The sequence below is a fragment of the Lipotes vexillifer genome, unplaced genomic scaffold, assembly GCF_000442215.2.
Source record: "Lipotes vexillifer unplaced genomic scaffold, Lipotes_vexillifer_v1.1 scaffold289, whole genome shotgun sequence".
NCBI classification, from domain to species: domain Eukaryota; kingdom Metazoa; phylum Chordata; class Mammalia; order Artiodactyla; family Lipotidae; genus Lipotes; species Lipotes vexillifer.
This window is the reverse complement of record NW_006797350.1, coordinates 195,180-211,728: the sequence shown is the minus strand read 5'-3', so window position 1 is coordinate 211,728 and position 16,549 is coordinate 195,180. Positions and strand designations below refer to the sequence as shown.

Here is a 16,549-nt window from a genome sequence, read left to right as displayed (position 1 = left end):
GGGAAAGAGGGAAGGGGGAAGGGGAAGGACAGAGATGGAGAGAAAGGAAGGAAGAAGTTGACATTTTTTTGAAAAGGCACTTTTGCCTGAACAAATTAAACAGTGATAAAATTTCATAATGATGACATCCAACATCCAGTGGGCCAACTACATTCTTTTCTCAATGAGTTATCAGGGGTTTTGAAAATTTCTTTGTCAGATAACTTTTTTTTTCTTCTTAAACTAGTAAGATTTAGGTCATAGGATTAGAACTCTATTACACAGAGTTCATCAGTGCTCTAGAGAAATGATGAATTGATTACTTGCTTACTAAGTTGATTCATGCCAGTCTGGCAGTTTGTGGGAGTGAATCTAATTATCAGTCTCTTACTTCCATTAATAGGTTGGAGCAAGTTAACTTCTCAAAGGAGGAAGAAGTAGTAAGATTTAGGTCATAGGATTAGAACTCTATTACACAGAGTTCATCAGTGCTCTAGAGAAATAATGAATTGAGGCTTAAGAGGAATTTTCATATCAGACAACTGCTCTCTGCCTGCATTGAAGTAATTCTCTTTGAGAGCTGGTTGAAGCTTTGTACAGCCCATCATACATACCCTCTAGGGGTGCTCTATGAAATTCAAATTTTGTTTAAAGTTCTTATGTTAACTGAAGTGCAAGATATAAGACTGGCTATGTCAGGTTTTATGCAAATGTGTGACTCAGTTTTTATGTTTCCTATTCATAAAGCTTTAAAGGAATAAAAAGATTACTTGCTTACTACGTTGATTCATGCCAGTGATTACTTTTAAAATTTCATCTCCCATCCTCATTCTCAAACCAGATTAATCGCATAATCAGCTTTCTCCTACCATATTTAGTCATCTGTCTATCTACTTATCTATACATATACATATGTTATATAGGTATATATTTATCTGTCTTGACAAATGAGTATAATTGAGTGTAATATATGGTTTGAGAATATGAAACATATTTGGGGTAATGTGGCAGTGATTTGATTTCTGATAAGATTCTTTCTTACCATATCTTCAAGAAAATAAACTGAAGATGAGAAATGGGATGAGAAACTTTATTTTGTATTTTTTTACTTCACCATAAGCAACAAAAGTAACCAGTATTTACTGAATATTGATAAAAATTAAAGTGGCAGCTTTTGAAAGGTTTTACATTGCCCCTAGATCTGGCAAATATAATCATTTTGTGTGTGGAGGGGAGGAGGATGGAGTTTGGGGCAGGGGAGAGGCAAACTATAGGAATTCCAATATCCTTCCCAAATCAGCCTTAGTTTCTGGTCCAATTGTGGCTTTTCTGTGGTTTTGGCATAGAAAACTGAATCATAGAATATTGTGTCGCTTTTTGATTATTCAAAATAGGTAATTTCACTTCTATGATTGTAGTACATTAACCATTAGTGTGAGTTTCTAGCTCAGGAGCTTTTTCTGTAATAAAGAGTGGTTTAAAGTCTACAGCTACATCTTTCTTCATAGTACCAGGTTCTTAACAATCAAAGATAAATGAACCGCCCTTGCTTTCAGTGCAAGTGAGGGAAAAAAAAAATACACGTACACACACCCTGGAGGAAGGAAAGGCAGCAAGACTGAGCCTCTCCTTAGTAGTTCAGTTGAGGGGGGAGAGACTTGTCTGGCAGTTTGTGGGAGTGAATCTAATTATCAATCTCTTACTTTCATTAATAGGTTGGAGCAAGTTAACTTCTCAAAGGAGGAAGAAGTAGACATTATGCCTGAACTCCTAGACTACATTATGATCATTTAAGCATTGCTTTCACAAAAATAGTTGTGGGTTTTTTTTTTTTTTCTTCATGATTCAGGCCAGAGTTTTTTTGTTTTTGTTTTTAATGTTGAGCCTTCTTTTAATTTATTTATTTTTATTTTTGGCTGTTGGGTCTTCGTTTCTGTGCGAGGGCTTTCTCTAATTGTGGCAAGCGGGGGCCGCTCTTCATCGTGGTATGCGGGCCTCTCCCTGTCGTGGCCTCTCTTGTTGTGGAGTACAGGCTCCAGACACGGAGGCTCAGTAGTTGTGGCTCATGGGCCTAGTTGCCCCGTGGCATGTGGGATCTTCCCAGACCAGGGCTCGAACCCGTGTCCCCTGCATTAGTAGGCAGGTTCTCAACCACTGCGCCACCAGGGAAGCCTGTGTTTGTTTTTTTTTTTTATAAGTCCTTTGTAAAGTTGGGCAGGTGGACAGGAAGAACATCAACTATGGAAAAAGCAAAAGTAACTGGTAAAACATGGTATACTTATAGATGGGAGGACAGAGCATTCTGGAAAACTGAGCAGTATACTTTAATAGATTTTAATCTACATCTGTGAAATTTAATTAGCTAGACTAACCCTCAGCTGAGAATCTTCACTGTAATCCAGTGTAACGCATTCCTGTCATCCTGTTTCATTTCTCCTTTCCTACCAGTGGTCTGTGAGTAAAAGTCAACTTGGATGGAGTCTGTATGTTTCTTGACCAATATTTTGTTTTCTTAGCCTCACTAGCCAAAAATCTGATGATGACTATGAAGATTATGCTTCTAACAAAACATGGGTCTTGACTCCAAAGGTTCCGGAGGGTGATGTCACTGTCATCTTAAACAACCTACTAGAAGGATATGATAATAAACTTCGACCTGATATAGGAGGTATGTTAAAACCTTTTGTGATGTGGGTTAGATAAAAACAAGTCTACCACATGAGGAGAAAGCATCAGCCCATTTCAATAACCAGAATGATATAAATGATACATTTACTAAATACTGTAAAACTAAAGAATGTATAAACAGCATTCAGGTCTGGGGGTAGACAGGGCACTGATAAGTTCAAAATGAAGAAAGATGATTTTCAAGTTAGCTTGAGAGATAGAAATTTATATTTTCCTAGACATCTCAGACAAAGACTATAGAAGAAAAGTGACAACTTCTTTTTGAAGAAACATCAAAAACAAACAAGCACATACTACTATATATAAAATAGATAACTAATAAGAACCTACTGTATAGCACAGGGAACTCTACTCAGTAATCTGTAATGAACTACATGGGAATAGAATCTAAAAACGAGTGGATATATGTATATGCGTAACTGATTCACTTTGCTGTACACCTGAAACTAACACAACATTGTAAATCAACTATACTCCAATAAAAACTAATTTAAAAAAAAGAAAGAAAGGACATACTGCTTATCTATAGCTGTGTAACAGACAACCACAAAATTTCAGTGGTATACAGTAATAAGCATTTATTTGGCACTTTGCTGGGGGTGGTCTAATCTAAGCTCAGCCAGGTTGGAGCTGCTCATTTAAGAAAGCTGTACTCTCATTCCACTACTGGGACCAGCAGACTAGCTAGGAGTATCCTTCTCATGACAATAGCAAAGAACAAGAGAGAAAATAGAAGCTCGTAAGGCTTAATGCTTTCGTCCATATATTATTAGCCAATGCAAGTCAAATGGTCAGGCTCAAAGTTCAGAGGCAGAGAAGTAGCCTCACTGAAGTGAAGGCAAGGGTACAGATGCAGGGAGGAGTGAAGAATCCAATCCATCACAGAGACTTACAGCATGGCACTTCAAGGAAAATGGATAAAGATGAGAGAAATATACTTGTTGAATTGAAGCCCAGAATGAATGGTATTATGAATCCTCGTTCATTAAATGTTAAATGAAAATGGAGCATATTCATTAAGCCATGGATGTAATACTACATGATTTTTAATATCAGTCCTCTTTGACGAATAGGTGTGTATTGGGTTTCCATATGGTTTCCTCATATTATTTGATGAGTCACAGAATTCATTAAATCATTGAGGAAGATTGATTTTGTATTGGCTAGAGGTGAATGAGGATAAAGTGGTCATAAAAGGAATCAACAGGGAGGAGTGTTTCAAAAACAATTCATAATACTTGTTGCTTTTTATGTCTCCTTCATGTTTCTAATGCATATTAATTTCTAGATTGCTAAGTAGCTATTTTTTTCTATGTGGGCCCAGTCAAGTTAGAATGCCCAAATCAATTCTAGAAATTAAAGGAAAAATAATAAAATTCAGGATATCTGAGAGATGGATGAAGAAAATCTGAGCAGTGTTTCCTTATTTATTCATTTTTATGTAGTCTTAAAAAGATAATCAGTTTCAAAACTCTGCTATGCTTAGTTATTGTGTTTATGTGCTTAAGATACTTCTTTGAAAATAAATAGCTAAATGTAGCAAATTATTCACTAGCAAAAAGTTAGCTGTGAATAAATCCCTTCTAATGTAGCAAAATAAATAAATCTCTTTCTAGAATAACAAGGACTAAGCATTAAAATATTATGCTTCTCCATATGCACATATTTCTATGGTTCTCTTTACAGTGAAACCAACATTAATTCACACAGACATGTATGTGAATAGCATTGGTCCGGTGAATGCTATCAATATGGTAAGTTTCTAATTGTTTGTCTATTTTATTAACACATTAGAGAGGAAATGTGGTAACACAGAAATAGCAAGGGCTATACCAACAAAAAAAATTTGGAAGGGAGAGAGAATCTTTCAGATCCTTTTTTCTCCCTTGTAATATAAAGATAATTATTTTTAATGATTTGTTACAAAAATTAAATGTGATCATATGTATAAAATTACCTTGGGTAAATGCTATCATCTTAAAATTCAACACTCACTGCTTTTTTGGTAGGTCCTGCTCACTACAAAATAAAATATAGTGCTCTACTACTTTTTAGAATATTCAAGGTGTGAAGAGGTCACAGTTTGCTTCAAATCAGAATTGTTTCTCAGAGGAAATAGTGCATTAGATTTAACAATAAATGTAACTTTGTTCTTTTATAAAGCTTTCTATCCAAATCTGAAATAAGAAATTAGATTGGAGCCTATATAGAATAGAGCAGAACATAAGACATAACATAACATAACATAACATTAGTGATACTGTAACTTTAAAATAGTGTTTGCCACGCAAGCAATAAGGACGCTCTGCTGAGTCAGAGAGATGAAAAACATTTACTGCTTTCAACTGGGCTAATTAAAAAAAAGTATACCACCACCTGCATACTCCATGCAAATAAGTTTGCTTGTTTAACCATTAAACAAATGCTAACATGTTACTTCTTTACAACTAAAATTCTGATGCAAGTTGTAAATATCTAAGAAGAATCAGCTATATATGTAGTTTATTTAAACATAGAACTTACAGTTTCAGGAATACTAGTGCCCAGAACTACTGTCCCAGGATCACAGTTTATGAAATGCTGGTTTAGAGAATTTTAAACCTTTTGTTTGTGTGTGTGTGTTTGCCAAAATTTGGATCAGAAATTATTGAGTTACTCTACCTATTGGCACATCACTGATTAGTTGATAAAGAATTTCATAGAAGAAGTTCCCCTCTCATTACTTGTGGACTGCAAATATGCAATTAACCAGTAAACAAAGTGGTATGACTTACTCCAGTGACAATGTAGTGAATTACAGTGAGATACAGGGGCAGGAGTGCAAGGATATAATCCAGAACAATGCAAATGAGGCAAAGGAAGAAGATTATAGTCTCATCCTGATTTTTTGTATTCTTCATCATACATGGTGGTGGGTTGAGGGGATTAGACTAGGAAATGTGAATGATTCCCATCCCCCAACTCTCATATTCTAAGAACACTGGGGGTCATGTTCTAAGAACACCAAGGGTTTGTTCTTTAATTTTCTCATTTACAGACATGATTAAAATAGAACTATAAAATCATGCTAAATAATATCTAAATATGATAGGCAAATTAGATCTTGGGTGTTATGATTCCAGGTCTAATTCACATCACACTTTCTTTTCTTTGATTAAAGTTGCCACTTTAGTGATATATACGTACATGAGGGTATAATTATTACAGAGTCACTTGTCATCATAGCACTTTTTAAATATGTTCTGTGATAGAGATTAGTACAGTAGTAAAGATTGTCTTTTAATTGGTGCATTTCCTCTTGTTTATAAAAAGAAGACAACAACTGTAATAGTAAAAACTAAACATAGTTACCTTACTTTGGATGTTTGCTATCTGTCAGACAGGGCACAAAGTGCTTTTTGTATATAGTGTATTCCCCTTTTCTATCTTCATACTACCTAACAAGATAGATTCTCTAGGATCCTCACTTAATTGTGAGGTGAGGCAGCTTAGCTTCCAGAGCTCTGGTTTAGAACTGTTTTGAGAACTGTTCTGGACTTTCTTTTACTCTGTAGCCGTGGTTTTTGAACCTGAGTAATTGATCTCCTCAAGAGACAATTGGCAATGTCTGGAGATATTATTAGTTGTCACAACTTGGGGGTGGGGTTTGTTTTTGGTGCTTTTGGCACCTAGTAGGTAGACGCTAGGAATGGTAGTAAACATCCTAAAATACACAAGACAGCCCCCGTGACAAAGAATTAGCTGGCCCAAAATAACATGAGAAACTGCTCCATAAATACCTAATGCAAACAACTGTGTCAGGGCTATGATCTTTGCCAGAATTCACTTAGGTCTATTTTTTCATAATGTATATTGTCTACAAAAGATGGGTGAGTCTCCTTAGCCAGGCTTCTGCTTTCTTTTGGACTATTCAAAGCCAAAGTAGCTTTGCTTTGTTTTGGCAATGAGAACATATGTGATAAATACAAACAAATGCTCTACAGTACAATCCTACTATATAAAAGATGTTCCATTTCATCTCTTTCTTTAAAACAGGAATATACAATTGATATATTTTTTGCCCAAACATGGTATGACAGACGTCTGAAATTTAACAGCACCATTAAAGTCCTCCGATTGAATAGCAACATGGTGGGGAAAATCTGGATTCCAGACACTTTCTTCAGAAATTCCAAGAAGGCCGATGCACACTGGATAACCACCCCCAATAGAATGCTGAGAATTTGGAATGATGGTCGAGTGCTCTACACTTTAAGGTATTCTTTTGGAAAAGGAAAGGAGTAATTGCTGGGAATAAAGCAAAGATCAATCATGTTCTCTTAAAACAAAAAGAACAAAAGATGTCAAGCCTAAATCAGGGTTGGCATGCTTGATCAAAATAGTATGTGATGATACAAAATTAGGGTTTTTTCTGTTATCAATGAACTTTTTCAAAGGACATAGGTATAACATTTTCTTTGACTGATGTGAGAACTCTGTTTTCTCACAGGGACATGAGCCTAATAAAAAAGTAAGCACAGCAGATATTTAAATTATTTGTATATATTTTCAATAATAGTTATGAGTAGTATGATTCTTCTAGGTCTTAGTATCCAGGAACTTGTAGCTTCAAAATGGTTCATGTTAAATGCCTTTCTGACATATATTTTATGCCATAGGTAATATTCAAGTTATAAAATATAATACTTTAAACTGGATCCAAAGCCTTTATCATCAGAGTTATATCAGTTACTAGAAAAAAGAGCCACAATTACAAAAGAAATTCATTGCATATATTTTGATTTCATCATGGGTTTTATTAAATTAGATGTAAGGAATTAGACTCTAGTGGAAATCAAATTTTGTCTGCTAAATAAGAGCTCAGTCTAACTTTTGAAGTATTAAGTAAAGTCACACTATCTCAAGTCCCTTTATCGTTCTCATAATACTATAGTCATTTTTCCACTTGTATTAACTTGCAGAGTCACTGTACAATATTAAATTATGGACCCCAGCTCAAAAATATCTCTCATAAGATTCATTCAAGATTTGAATGAGTTTGCCAATCTATATAGAGAGATGATTTTATTCTTATCTATAATGCTTATCTATAATGATAAGCATTATCTTATCTATAATGAGTTATGAATATGTTGCTTATCTATAATGAGCTGCTTATCTATATTGAGTTATGAATATGTGTGTATACACATAGATATATATCTATGTACCTATCTGCAATCTACATTATCTTCAATTTTAACAATTCCAGTTTAATTTGGAGAAATGATACTAATAAAATATCTAATTTAATTATAATTTCACATGAATAAAACGAATCTTTTCTTTGGAAGAGCATATAATAACTGAGTGACAGTGATTAAAACCTCTAGCTTTGGAGACATAATCTTGGGTTCAAATCTCAACTATGCCACTAGATTTGTGACTTTGGACAAGTCCAAGTACAATAAAGCCATAATAACTCTTATTAAATGAGAGAAAAATTCACCTTACTCAGTGCCATGCAGACAATTAAGGGCTCAATGATTATTATATCTTGAGATCAGTAATTGCTCTATTATACCATAGAAAAATAAAATCTCCCCAATTAAAATTTATTCTAAACCTTTAATATAAAATGTTTATAAAACTTTTATTACTTTAAGATTGATATCTGTAATTGTAAGAAATATAGCTAACAAATAGGAAATTTAAAAAATCATCAACCCATCACCATTACAGTTCAACAATATACTCATACTTCCCCAAAGGTGGTCAAAACACCTAGGACTCCTTTAAATTTTCTCCCTCCTAGAGTCCCAGGCTCTATTGGGAAAGAAAATCTGTATGTTTAGTAAGCACCTCAAATGCAAAATAATTGAGACTCATTGGCAAACATTTTTCTGATATGTCTGTGTATATGTATTTAACATTTCTTGATTGCTATTAGATATTCTTCTACTCTTTAACATCCTATATAATGCCTTTATAGTGTTCCTTTGTAAGAATGCATAATGCTCCATTGTGAAACATAGGTATTTTTAAACTTACATATAGTAATTTAAAGCTAACAGCTAACAAGTACTTATAAAGAGAAGGTTCTGCTTTAATTAGCAGATAAGATCTGAGAATTATCTGCATTCATTTACATGCAAACAGTGAATGAGTTTAAGTTCTTAAAACAGTTTGTTCTATTCAGTAAGTTAAGTGTGCCTTCACTGAGCAATCTCATGGGTGCGATTAATTTGCCAAACAAATTATGGGATAATAAATATTGAGTAAATGGAGTTGCAGGTCAACGAGGTCCTATTGTTTAGTCTGTGAAAGTAAATGGACTACATTAAGTCTTAAACAATTTTCTCCTGGACTTGGTGAATTTCTTCAGTGAGGATCACCTTGTGTTATCAATAAGAATGGGTGACATACTCTCCAGGAATAAAAACAAATGGTCACTAGAAATTGTGCTAATGTACATTTTTTAAAACAGTCTAAAATCTTTCTGTTTATGTTTCATATCTTCCTATTTAGGTTGACAATTGATGCTGAGTGCCAATTACAGTTGCACAATTTTCCAATGGATGAACACTCCTGCCCCTTGGAATTCTCCAGTTGTAAGTAATACTCATTCTGTATTCTGCATCCCCTCTCACCACTTAGTCTTTCTGATTGCAATATCAGTTAATTGGGAGACTTAAACAGAATGCAAAATTGCATTAAGCAGTGTTGTTGACTTTGAAGATTTTGACAATCTCTTTCGTCATAAAAAAGGAACTATTTTATCTGGAATTACGAATAGATTTCATTGAGTCATAAACTTTTAATAAACTGGCAGTTGTTTCCTGGAGCCCTTTGTTGAGAAGGATTGTAAAGCTTGTCCTGGCCTCAGTAGAAAGAGGTAAATGTGCATTATACATCTCCACTCCCTCCGCGGGTCCAGAAGAGAGTAGCAGTACATTTGCTAGTTGTTTTCTCCCTTTACATATCAGGACACACAGAGATCCAACAATGTTGTTTGTTCATTCCAGTTTTGATATACCTATAAAGATAACAAAATTGAAAATTACCTCTTCCACCTGGAGTTCTAGTAATACCTAAAACTAGTTATCTACCAGTGAGCAAAAGACTGATTTTTGGTGTCATGTAGGTCCAATTCAAATCCCAACTCCATCACTAAAGACTTAAACAAATTACTAAATCTCTCAATGAGTTCATAACACAGGTGCCCAATAGAAATTATAAGACCTGCCTCACCTCAATATTGTTTTGTTGATATATGTAAAATGGTTGGTACACTACCTCACACATAATAAGATTTAATCAAAACCTCTATTATTTTATTAATTATTATTATCATCAGATAATAGACTACAGCAAGAAGAGCATGATGATTCTAATACAAATTAAGCTTTAGTAACCTTCGCAGATATTTTCTGTCTGAATCGAAAAGAAGCCTCAGTTTCCCCTACTCACTATTTGTTCTGCATTTGTGTTAGATTGCTCACCTCCTTCTTATTTTTTGGACTGTCAATTGTGCATATTGGGTAGAATGAAAAACTGGCTATGAGTTTTAAGTTTTTAATATAGGTATAATTTCCCAGCCAGGGAGTGATGGAGACTCCTAAGAACCAACTAAATCATAATAACAATACTTTCAAAAAAAAAGAAAGAAAAAAGATGAGAAAACCAATCACCTGTTTCAATAGACATCATTTCCAGAGAAAACCAAAGGAAAACTTCACTGTATATTATATATATTGAGAAAAATTTCCATTATAAATCTTAATTCATATGTTCTACTTCATCCAAGAATAGAATATTTTTTAGTGAAAGCTTACCTAAGGTTTAGGAGATTGGATTTCTTTTCTTTTAATTTTCCAACTGGGACTACTCCTCTACTGAGTCAGCTAAACCTTAAGAAATAGTGATTTCTATGCCATCAGGTTCCTGATTGACAATTGTCTTCTGAACCCAAAATCAACTTAATATTACTTATTGCTATTAAAACAATTCAATCACCAACATGTTCTCCATAGGAAGTTCCTTAATATTATCATTCGTATTCTCAGTTTTCACCACATCCAGCCCTACCAGCCTGCTACCACCACTCAATAGCAATCTGGGGATTCAGCTTTCTTTTTTCTTTCTTCTTATTAATAAAATATAGTGGACAAAGAGTTGGACCAAAAGAAAGGAAAAAAAGGAAACAAGGGATTTTATTCCAAGAAGTCAATCAGCCTCCATAATCAAAATTACCTTTCCACAGCATTATTAGAAGACAAACAGTTGAGAAGATTTCTAGTTTTATCATCTATCTATCTTACTTGAGTTTATTCTGCAGCTTACTTATAAAATAATGTTTATGCCTTGAGCAAATATATATTGACCATCAATTCCATGAAATAAGTATGATCATCATCCCCATAGGTAAATGAATAATTTAGAAGAAAAATTGAGAAAGCTTTCTAGGATATTATGGCTAGGAAAAGGTATTGATAATCATTATATTATCAGTGTAATATTTCTTTCATGAATGCTTTCTGTTGTTTTGGCTGAACATAACTGAGCTGTAAGGAATCTACATAGTTCTCATTGGCATCTTCCCCTTGGCATTTCTACTTACTGCTTTTAGTTGCAGATTTCAGTGTATATTAAAATGAAGCCTCAACAAATTGAGAGAGAGAATAATGTAAATAGTTGAGGTAATTTTTCCCAATCATCTTCTATTCCAAGGACATGCCCTGGGGAGGGATTTGAGTCTGCTCTTCTTCCATTATTTTCTGTTTTCTGCATGACTCAAAATCTTGCCCTGTTGACTCGGTTTCACCATAAACAATATCTTGCATATGTACTATTTACTATATACTGGCTACTTTTTATATCTTACCCCAGACAATGTAAAGTATGTGTATAGTATATACAAAACCGTGTATAGTATACCTTCTATGCAGTTTAAGTGCTTTTCATGGGTAATTTTGACCTCATGGTTTTTAACTCTAATTTCCCATTAGGATATGGGAAATTATATTGATTTTCCCTATGGTAATGCTCTTTAGTCCAAGATCCTCATCGAAGTCAAAACTATCTCTCTTGGTGTCTCCCTCAGTGTCTTGTTCATAGAAGGTGGTTGCCACATATGTTCATTTTTAATCATTTAAAATGTGTGCTTTCTTATCTCATGGCAGATGGCTATCCGCGTGAAGAAATTGTCTATCAATGGAAGCGTAGTTCTGTTGAAGTGGGTGACACAAGATCTTGGAGGCTTTATCAGTTTTCATTTGTTGGACTGAGAAATACCACTGAAGTAGTGAAGACAACTTCTGGTAAGATGCGCTTGAAAATAATTTTGAGTGACCCTTCCAGAGTTTAAATTCTGGTATATATGATTTAGAAGCTTTCAACGCTTGTCTAGAAATGATATTCAGAAAATTAAATGAAATGTTTTCATTTACTAGAGAAAATTATAATTGGTATTCTAGTAGAATACATAAATATAAATGGATTTTAACAATTTAAAGCAAATTAGATTCAAATTGGATAAGCAAATTATTAGCTTATTTCCCTTATGAAAAATAAGTAACAGTTATTAAAAAAGAAGAAAATACTTAATAGGCATAGGTATAATGTTTCTTTTAAGAAATATGTTTCATATTTAAAGTCTCACATGGGGAAGATTAACTTCTCAAAAATGCAGAAAAGTGACCAGAGTGGATATGAACTAATTCCTTGTTCAGTAATTAAATATTTTGAACTGGCTTCATCAGCGAATAAGGGACTGGGTTTTGGTGTCGGGCCTGGGTTCAAATCCCAACTCCATCATTTACCAGCTACATATTTTAAGAAATTACTGAATTTCTCAGGGGACCAGTTCTCCCAGATAACCAATGTGGACAAAAGTTCTGCCTCGCAGTCATACTGTATGTATTAAAAAAAAAAAAAAAAAAAAAAAGGTAAAATGCTTAGAATGATACCTAACACTTAGCATTCAATAAGTAGTAGTGCCTAATAGTATTAGTTATAATGATCAAGTATGCATGGAACCTAATGTGGTCAGGACTTCAGTTTTTTTCAAGAGAAACTAAAAATCTATAGTATTTTTATATCAAATATCATAATTTTTAATGGTATTAATTGAAGGTGATTTAAAAAACCACATGGGGTAAGTCAAACATATTTCCAGACCAGATCTGTCTCATGGGTGGCTATAGGTTAATACAAACCCTCTGTAATGCTGAGTGTGTTGGTTTTTTTTAAATTTTTTTTAAAATTAATTAATTTATTTTTGGCTGTGTTGGGTCTTCATTTCTGTGTGAGGGCTTTCTCTAGTTGTGGCAAGCGGGGGCCACTCCGCATTGCGGTGCACGGGCCTCTCACTGTCACGCCCTCTCTTGTTGCGGAGCATAGGCTCCAGATGCGCAGGCTCAGTAGTTGTGGCTCACAGGCCTAGTTGCTCCGTGGCATGTGGGATCTTCCCAGACCAGAGCTCGAACTCGTGTCCCCTGCATTGGCAGGCAGATTCTCAACCACTGCACCACCAGGGGAGCCCCTGAGTGCATATTCCATATAGATTATTCCAGCTACTCCTTTTTAAAGTTATGTGAATTTAAATGTCCTAATTTCAAATATAAACATTGTGTTCATAGCTTACCATATTAAGACATACTTTTTGTATTTGTTACCATGAATTAAGCTGTTTTCTATTGATTTATTCATGCATACCTGATTGTTTTCCTCCTGAAATTAATAGGACATATTTTTATGTTGACTAATTTAGAAAAAGGCCTTGGTCTGTTGTACAAGGAGAAACGAATTACGGACCTAGACAGAAATGGAAATTTAAGATTCTACCTTCATAAGCATCATCCTCTAAATCAAAAACCTAACATTGTTTTTGGCATTTGCAGATTTCTTCAAAAAAAAAAAAAAAAACTCTTATGTTGCAAAAAGAATCTGAAATAAAATCAAAGAAATGCTCTAGTTTATTTTTAAAATGTAGCCTTATGTTCTCTTATTCATTGGAAATACTGACCATCAAGTACTAGAACAGTCTTTATTTTGGTCCCCCAAACAGATTCAGGACTGCCTTAGAACAGGTCTTCCATCTGTGAGAGAGCACATGTAAAAATAAACTCTAAGTCTGTATGCTTCCAGAATAAGAAATTGGGCATTAAGTTCTGTTGTATATTCATATCTGTATAGTTATTATAGCACCCTAAAACAGAACCCACAAATTTATGACTAGCAGATCTTTTGTTCAGTCATTTAAGCCTGGAGTGGCATTAAAACCAAACAGTGGTGAGGGAAGTGTTGGCTTTATATCATAGGGTTTGACATCATCCCCTCCCCAAAGTCTCATACTGAGAATAATCTAGAGTATTTACTGTCTAATAAGAGATACATCAAAAGAAAATAATCTATTTACTTAAAGCATGGTAAGAAAATTTATCAAGGTATCACAAGGCTATTACTCTTCCTGGAGAAATCAAAGCAAAACTGTATTGATATCAGATTTGATATTGAGTAGCATCATTTAATTGATTGTATCAACTCCTTGTGAATTTTAATATGGGGGTTAGCCTCCACCTTGGTCTTCTTGTCCACTTCCTGCTCTTGCTGGTTTGTTTTTGTGTGTGGTATCATTCCAGTTGCCTCTGGGAAGAGAAAGGGCTGAGTTGAAAGTTAACACCAATGCCGACAGGCAGCCTGATTATTGTGATAGTTGATTTTGTAATGATTGGAAGTTTCTGTGTGATCTTTGTTTTATTTCTGATGCCATTCTTATCTTCAAAGCATGGCTCCATAACTAGTTAATATCTACAAGGAAGTTATATTAACAACTTTCTTGGGAAGTTATCAGAAGATCAAAATCATAGCCTTTTTGAATCTTGGCCATTACAACAACGTGGTTTTCTCTTAGACTTATAGTAAATGTATCTTGCTTTGAGAAGCCTCTGTCAAAACTAGGAGAGAATAGTGCCTAAAATTAGGCCTAGTTTACTGCGGAGATTGCTAACCTTCACTCATTCAAGTCCACCTTTCATGATTTTGTTATATCTAAGTGGTGACTGTACTGTGGGTTCCTTAGTATATTTTTTTCTTTAAATTGATTCCTTGTTATTAGTAAAATGATTTTTTTAAAGGAAAATTCACATTAGGACCATAATTGGAAAATGAGAAGCATTTGACATAAATAGAAATTGATATAAGAATATAATGAAAAATGAACAAATGTTCTTAAATTTTAAGTGCACATATTTGTGTTCCCTGGGCTCTGAGTATGTGGAAAAAGAAAGAAAGAGATAGTAGAGAAAAGGAAAAGGGTAACTAGCATCAAGGTAAAACACTTCCTTGATTTAAACAGAAGGGTAGAAGAAGCAGGAAGGAATTTTCTTACACATAATTCAAGGCTATGTGATAATTCTGTATACACCATCTCAATCATCTTTATCACCATTTATATGTGTGTCACTCCTGAGAAAAATATTGCCTCAGTGGTAGATTGATAAGACTTGAAGAAACCTTTAATTCTTGGTCAATACATCAAGATAGATTCTGGATCCATGATTTCTCTTCAAACCATCACTTCTTCCTGACTACTCTGTATGTGGTAATAGCACCGTGATTGTCCCAGTGAGCCAGGCGTGAACACTCAGAGTCACATGTCCGCCTCCCACATCTAATGAATCATGAAGGCACGTATACCTCTGAAATATCTTGCATAACTGTCCTCTTTTCAGTTGCCATTGCCACTGTCCTAGTTCACGATCGTGTCTGTTCTCATCTGGATTCTGTTGGGAGCCTATTAAACTACATCCCTGCTGTCAGTCTCTCTTTTCTACAGTCTATCCTTTATACATTAATCATAAAAGCTAGCACTTACTGAGCACTAACTACATGTACCATAGCAAACATTTTATATACATGACCTACTTTAATTCTCATTACCATAGTCATATTTAATGTCATTAACACTGAAGGTATCACTGCGGTTAAGGAAACAGACTTCTAGGGGTTCATTTACTTGCAGGGATCAGATTTGGCAGCTGGGACATGAATTCAGGTGGTTTGCTTTCAGACTCATGCTTTTAATCACTGCACTATTTTTATTCGCACTGTGTCCCAATAAGTCTTCCTGAACCACGGCTTTCCTCATGTCCCAAGAATTCAGGAGATTCAATTAAGCACAAGCTATTGTTCCTAATATGTAAGCCCCTGATCTCAGGGACTTTCCAGTTTGGTTTTCTATAATTTCTCAGCTTGTGACAGAACTACTTTGTTAATATTTTCATGAATATAAATAGCTAATCCTATACACACATTGAATTTCAGTCTCTTTTCTTTTTTGAGTGGCTTATCAACTCAGCCCTACCTTCTTTATGACTTTAAAACATAAAAAAACAGCTTCTCTTCAGTGAGACCTTTCAGACCTTAATGCCAGAATGCACACTCTTGGAGCCAGACAGCTCAGGTTTGAACACTGATTTGGATACATTACTGAATACATCTAAGCTCAATATCACCAATGTTACAGGGTTGCTCTCAGGATTAAGTAAGATAATCCACTGAAAATGCTTAAAATTGTGCCTAACACATAGAAAGGACTCAGTAAATGGAAGGCACCATCATCATCATCATCAAACTCCCCCAGGGCATTTTCACCTACTTTATGAAAACATAATTTCCACCTTATATTTTTTTAGCAGTTGTTTTATTCCCTCTTTTCTGCCCTCTCATTCCAATTAGTCATAGACTTCCCAGTGGAAGCCTTCTTTTAATCATCTTTGAATCCATGATGCTATTAGCCTGGTGATTTGCTTAGAGTTGTTGATTAGTAGGTAATTATAAAATGGATTGCTTGTGACAGTTATATTGATAAAACCGTAAAATTTCCCTCAATTAAATAAGC

General features: G+C 34.6%; 1 protein-coding gene across 2 annotated transcripts in view; it reads left to right on the top strand.

Moving 5' to 3' along the window:
• The window catches only part of GABRG2 (gamma-aminobutyric acid type A receptor subunit gamma2), a 129,154-nt gene that overhangs the window by 31,471 nt on the left and 81,134 nt on the right, over positions 1-16,549 (top strand). For both annotated transcript variants that reach the window (XM_007469263.1, XM_007469262.1), the window contains exons 2-6: positions 2,496-2,647; positions 4,354-4,421; positions 6,703-6,923; positions 9,175-9,257; positions 11,829-11,966. In XM_007469263.1, the coding sequence (XP_007469325.1) occupies positions 2,496-2,647; positions 4,354-4,421; positions 6,703-6,923; positions 9,175-9,257; positions 11,829-11,966 (662 nt within the window). The remainder of the gene's footprint in view (positions 1-2,495; positions 2,648-4,353; positions 4,422-6,702; positions 6,924-9,174; positions 9,258-11,828; positions 11,967-16,549) is intronic.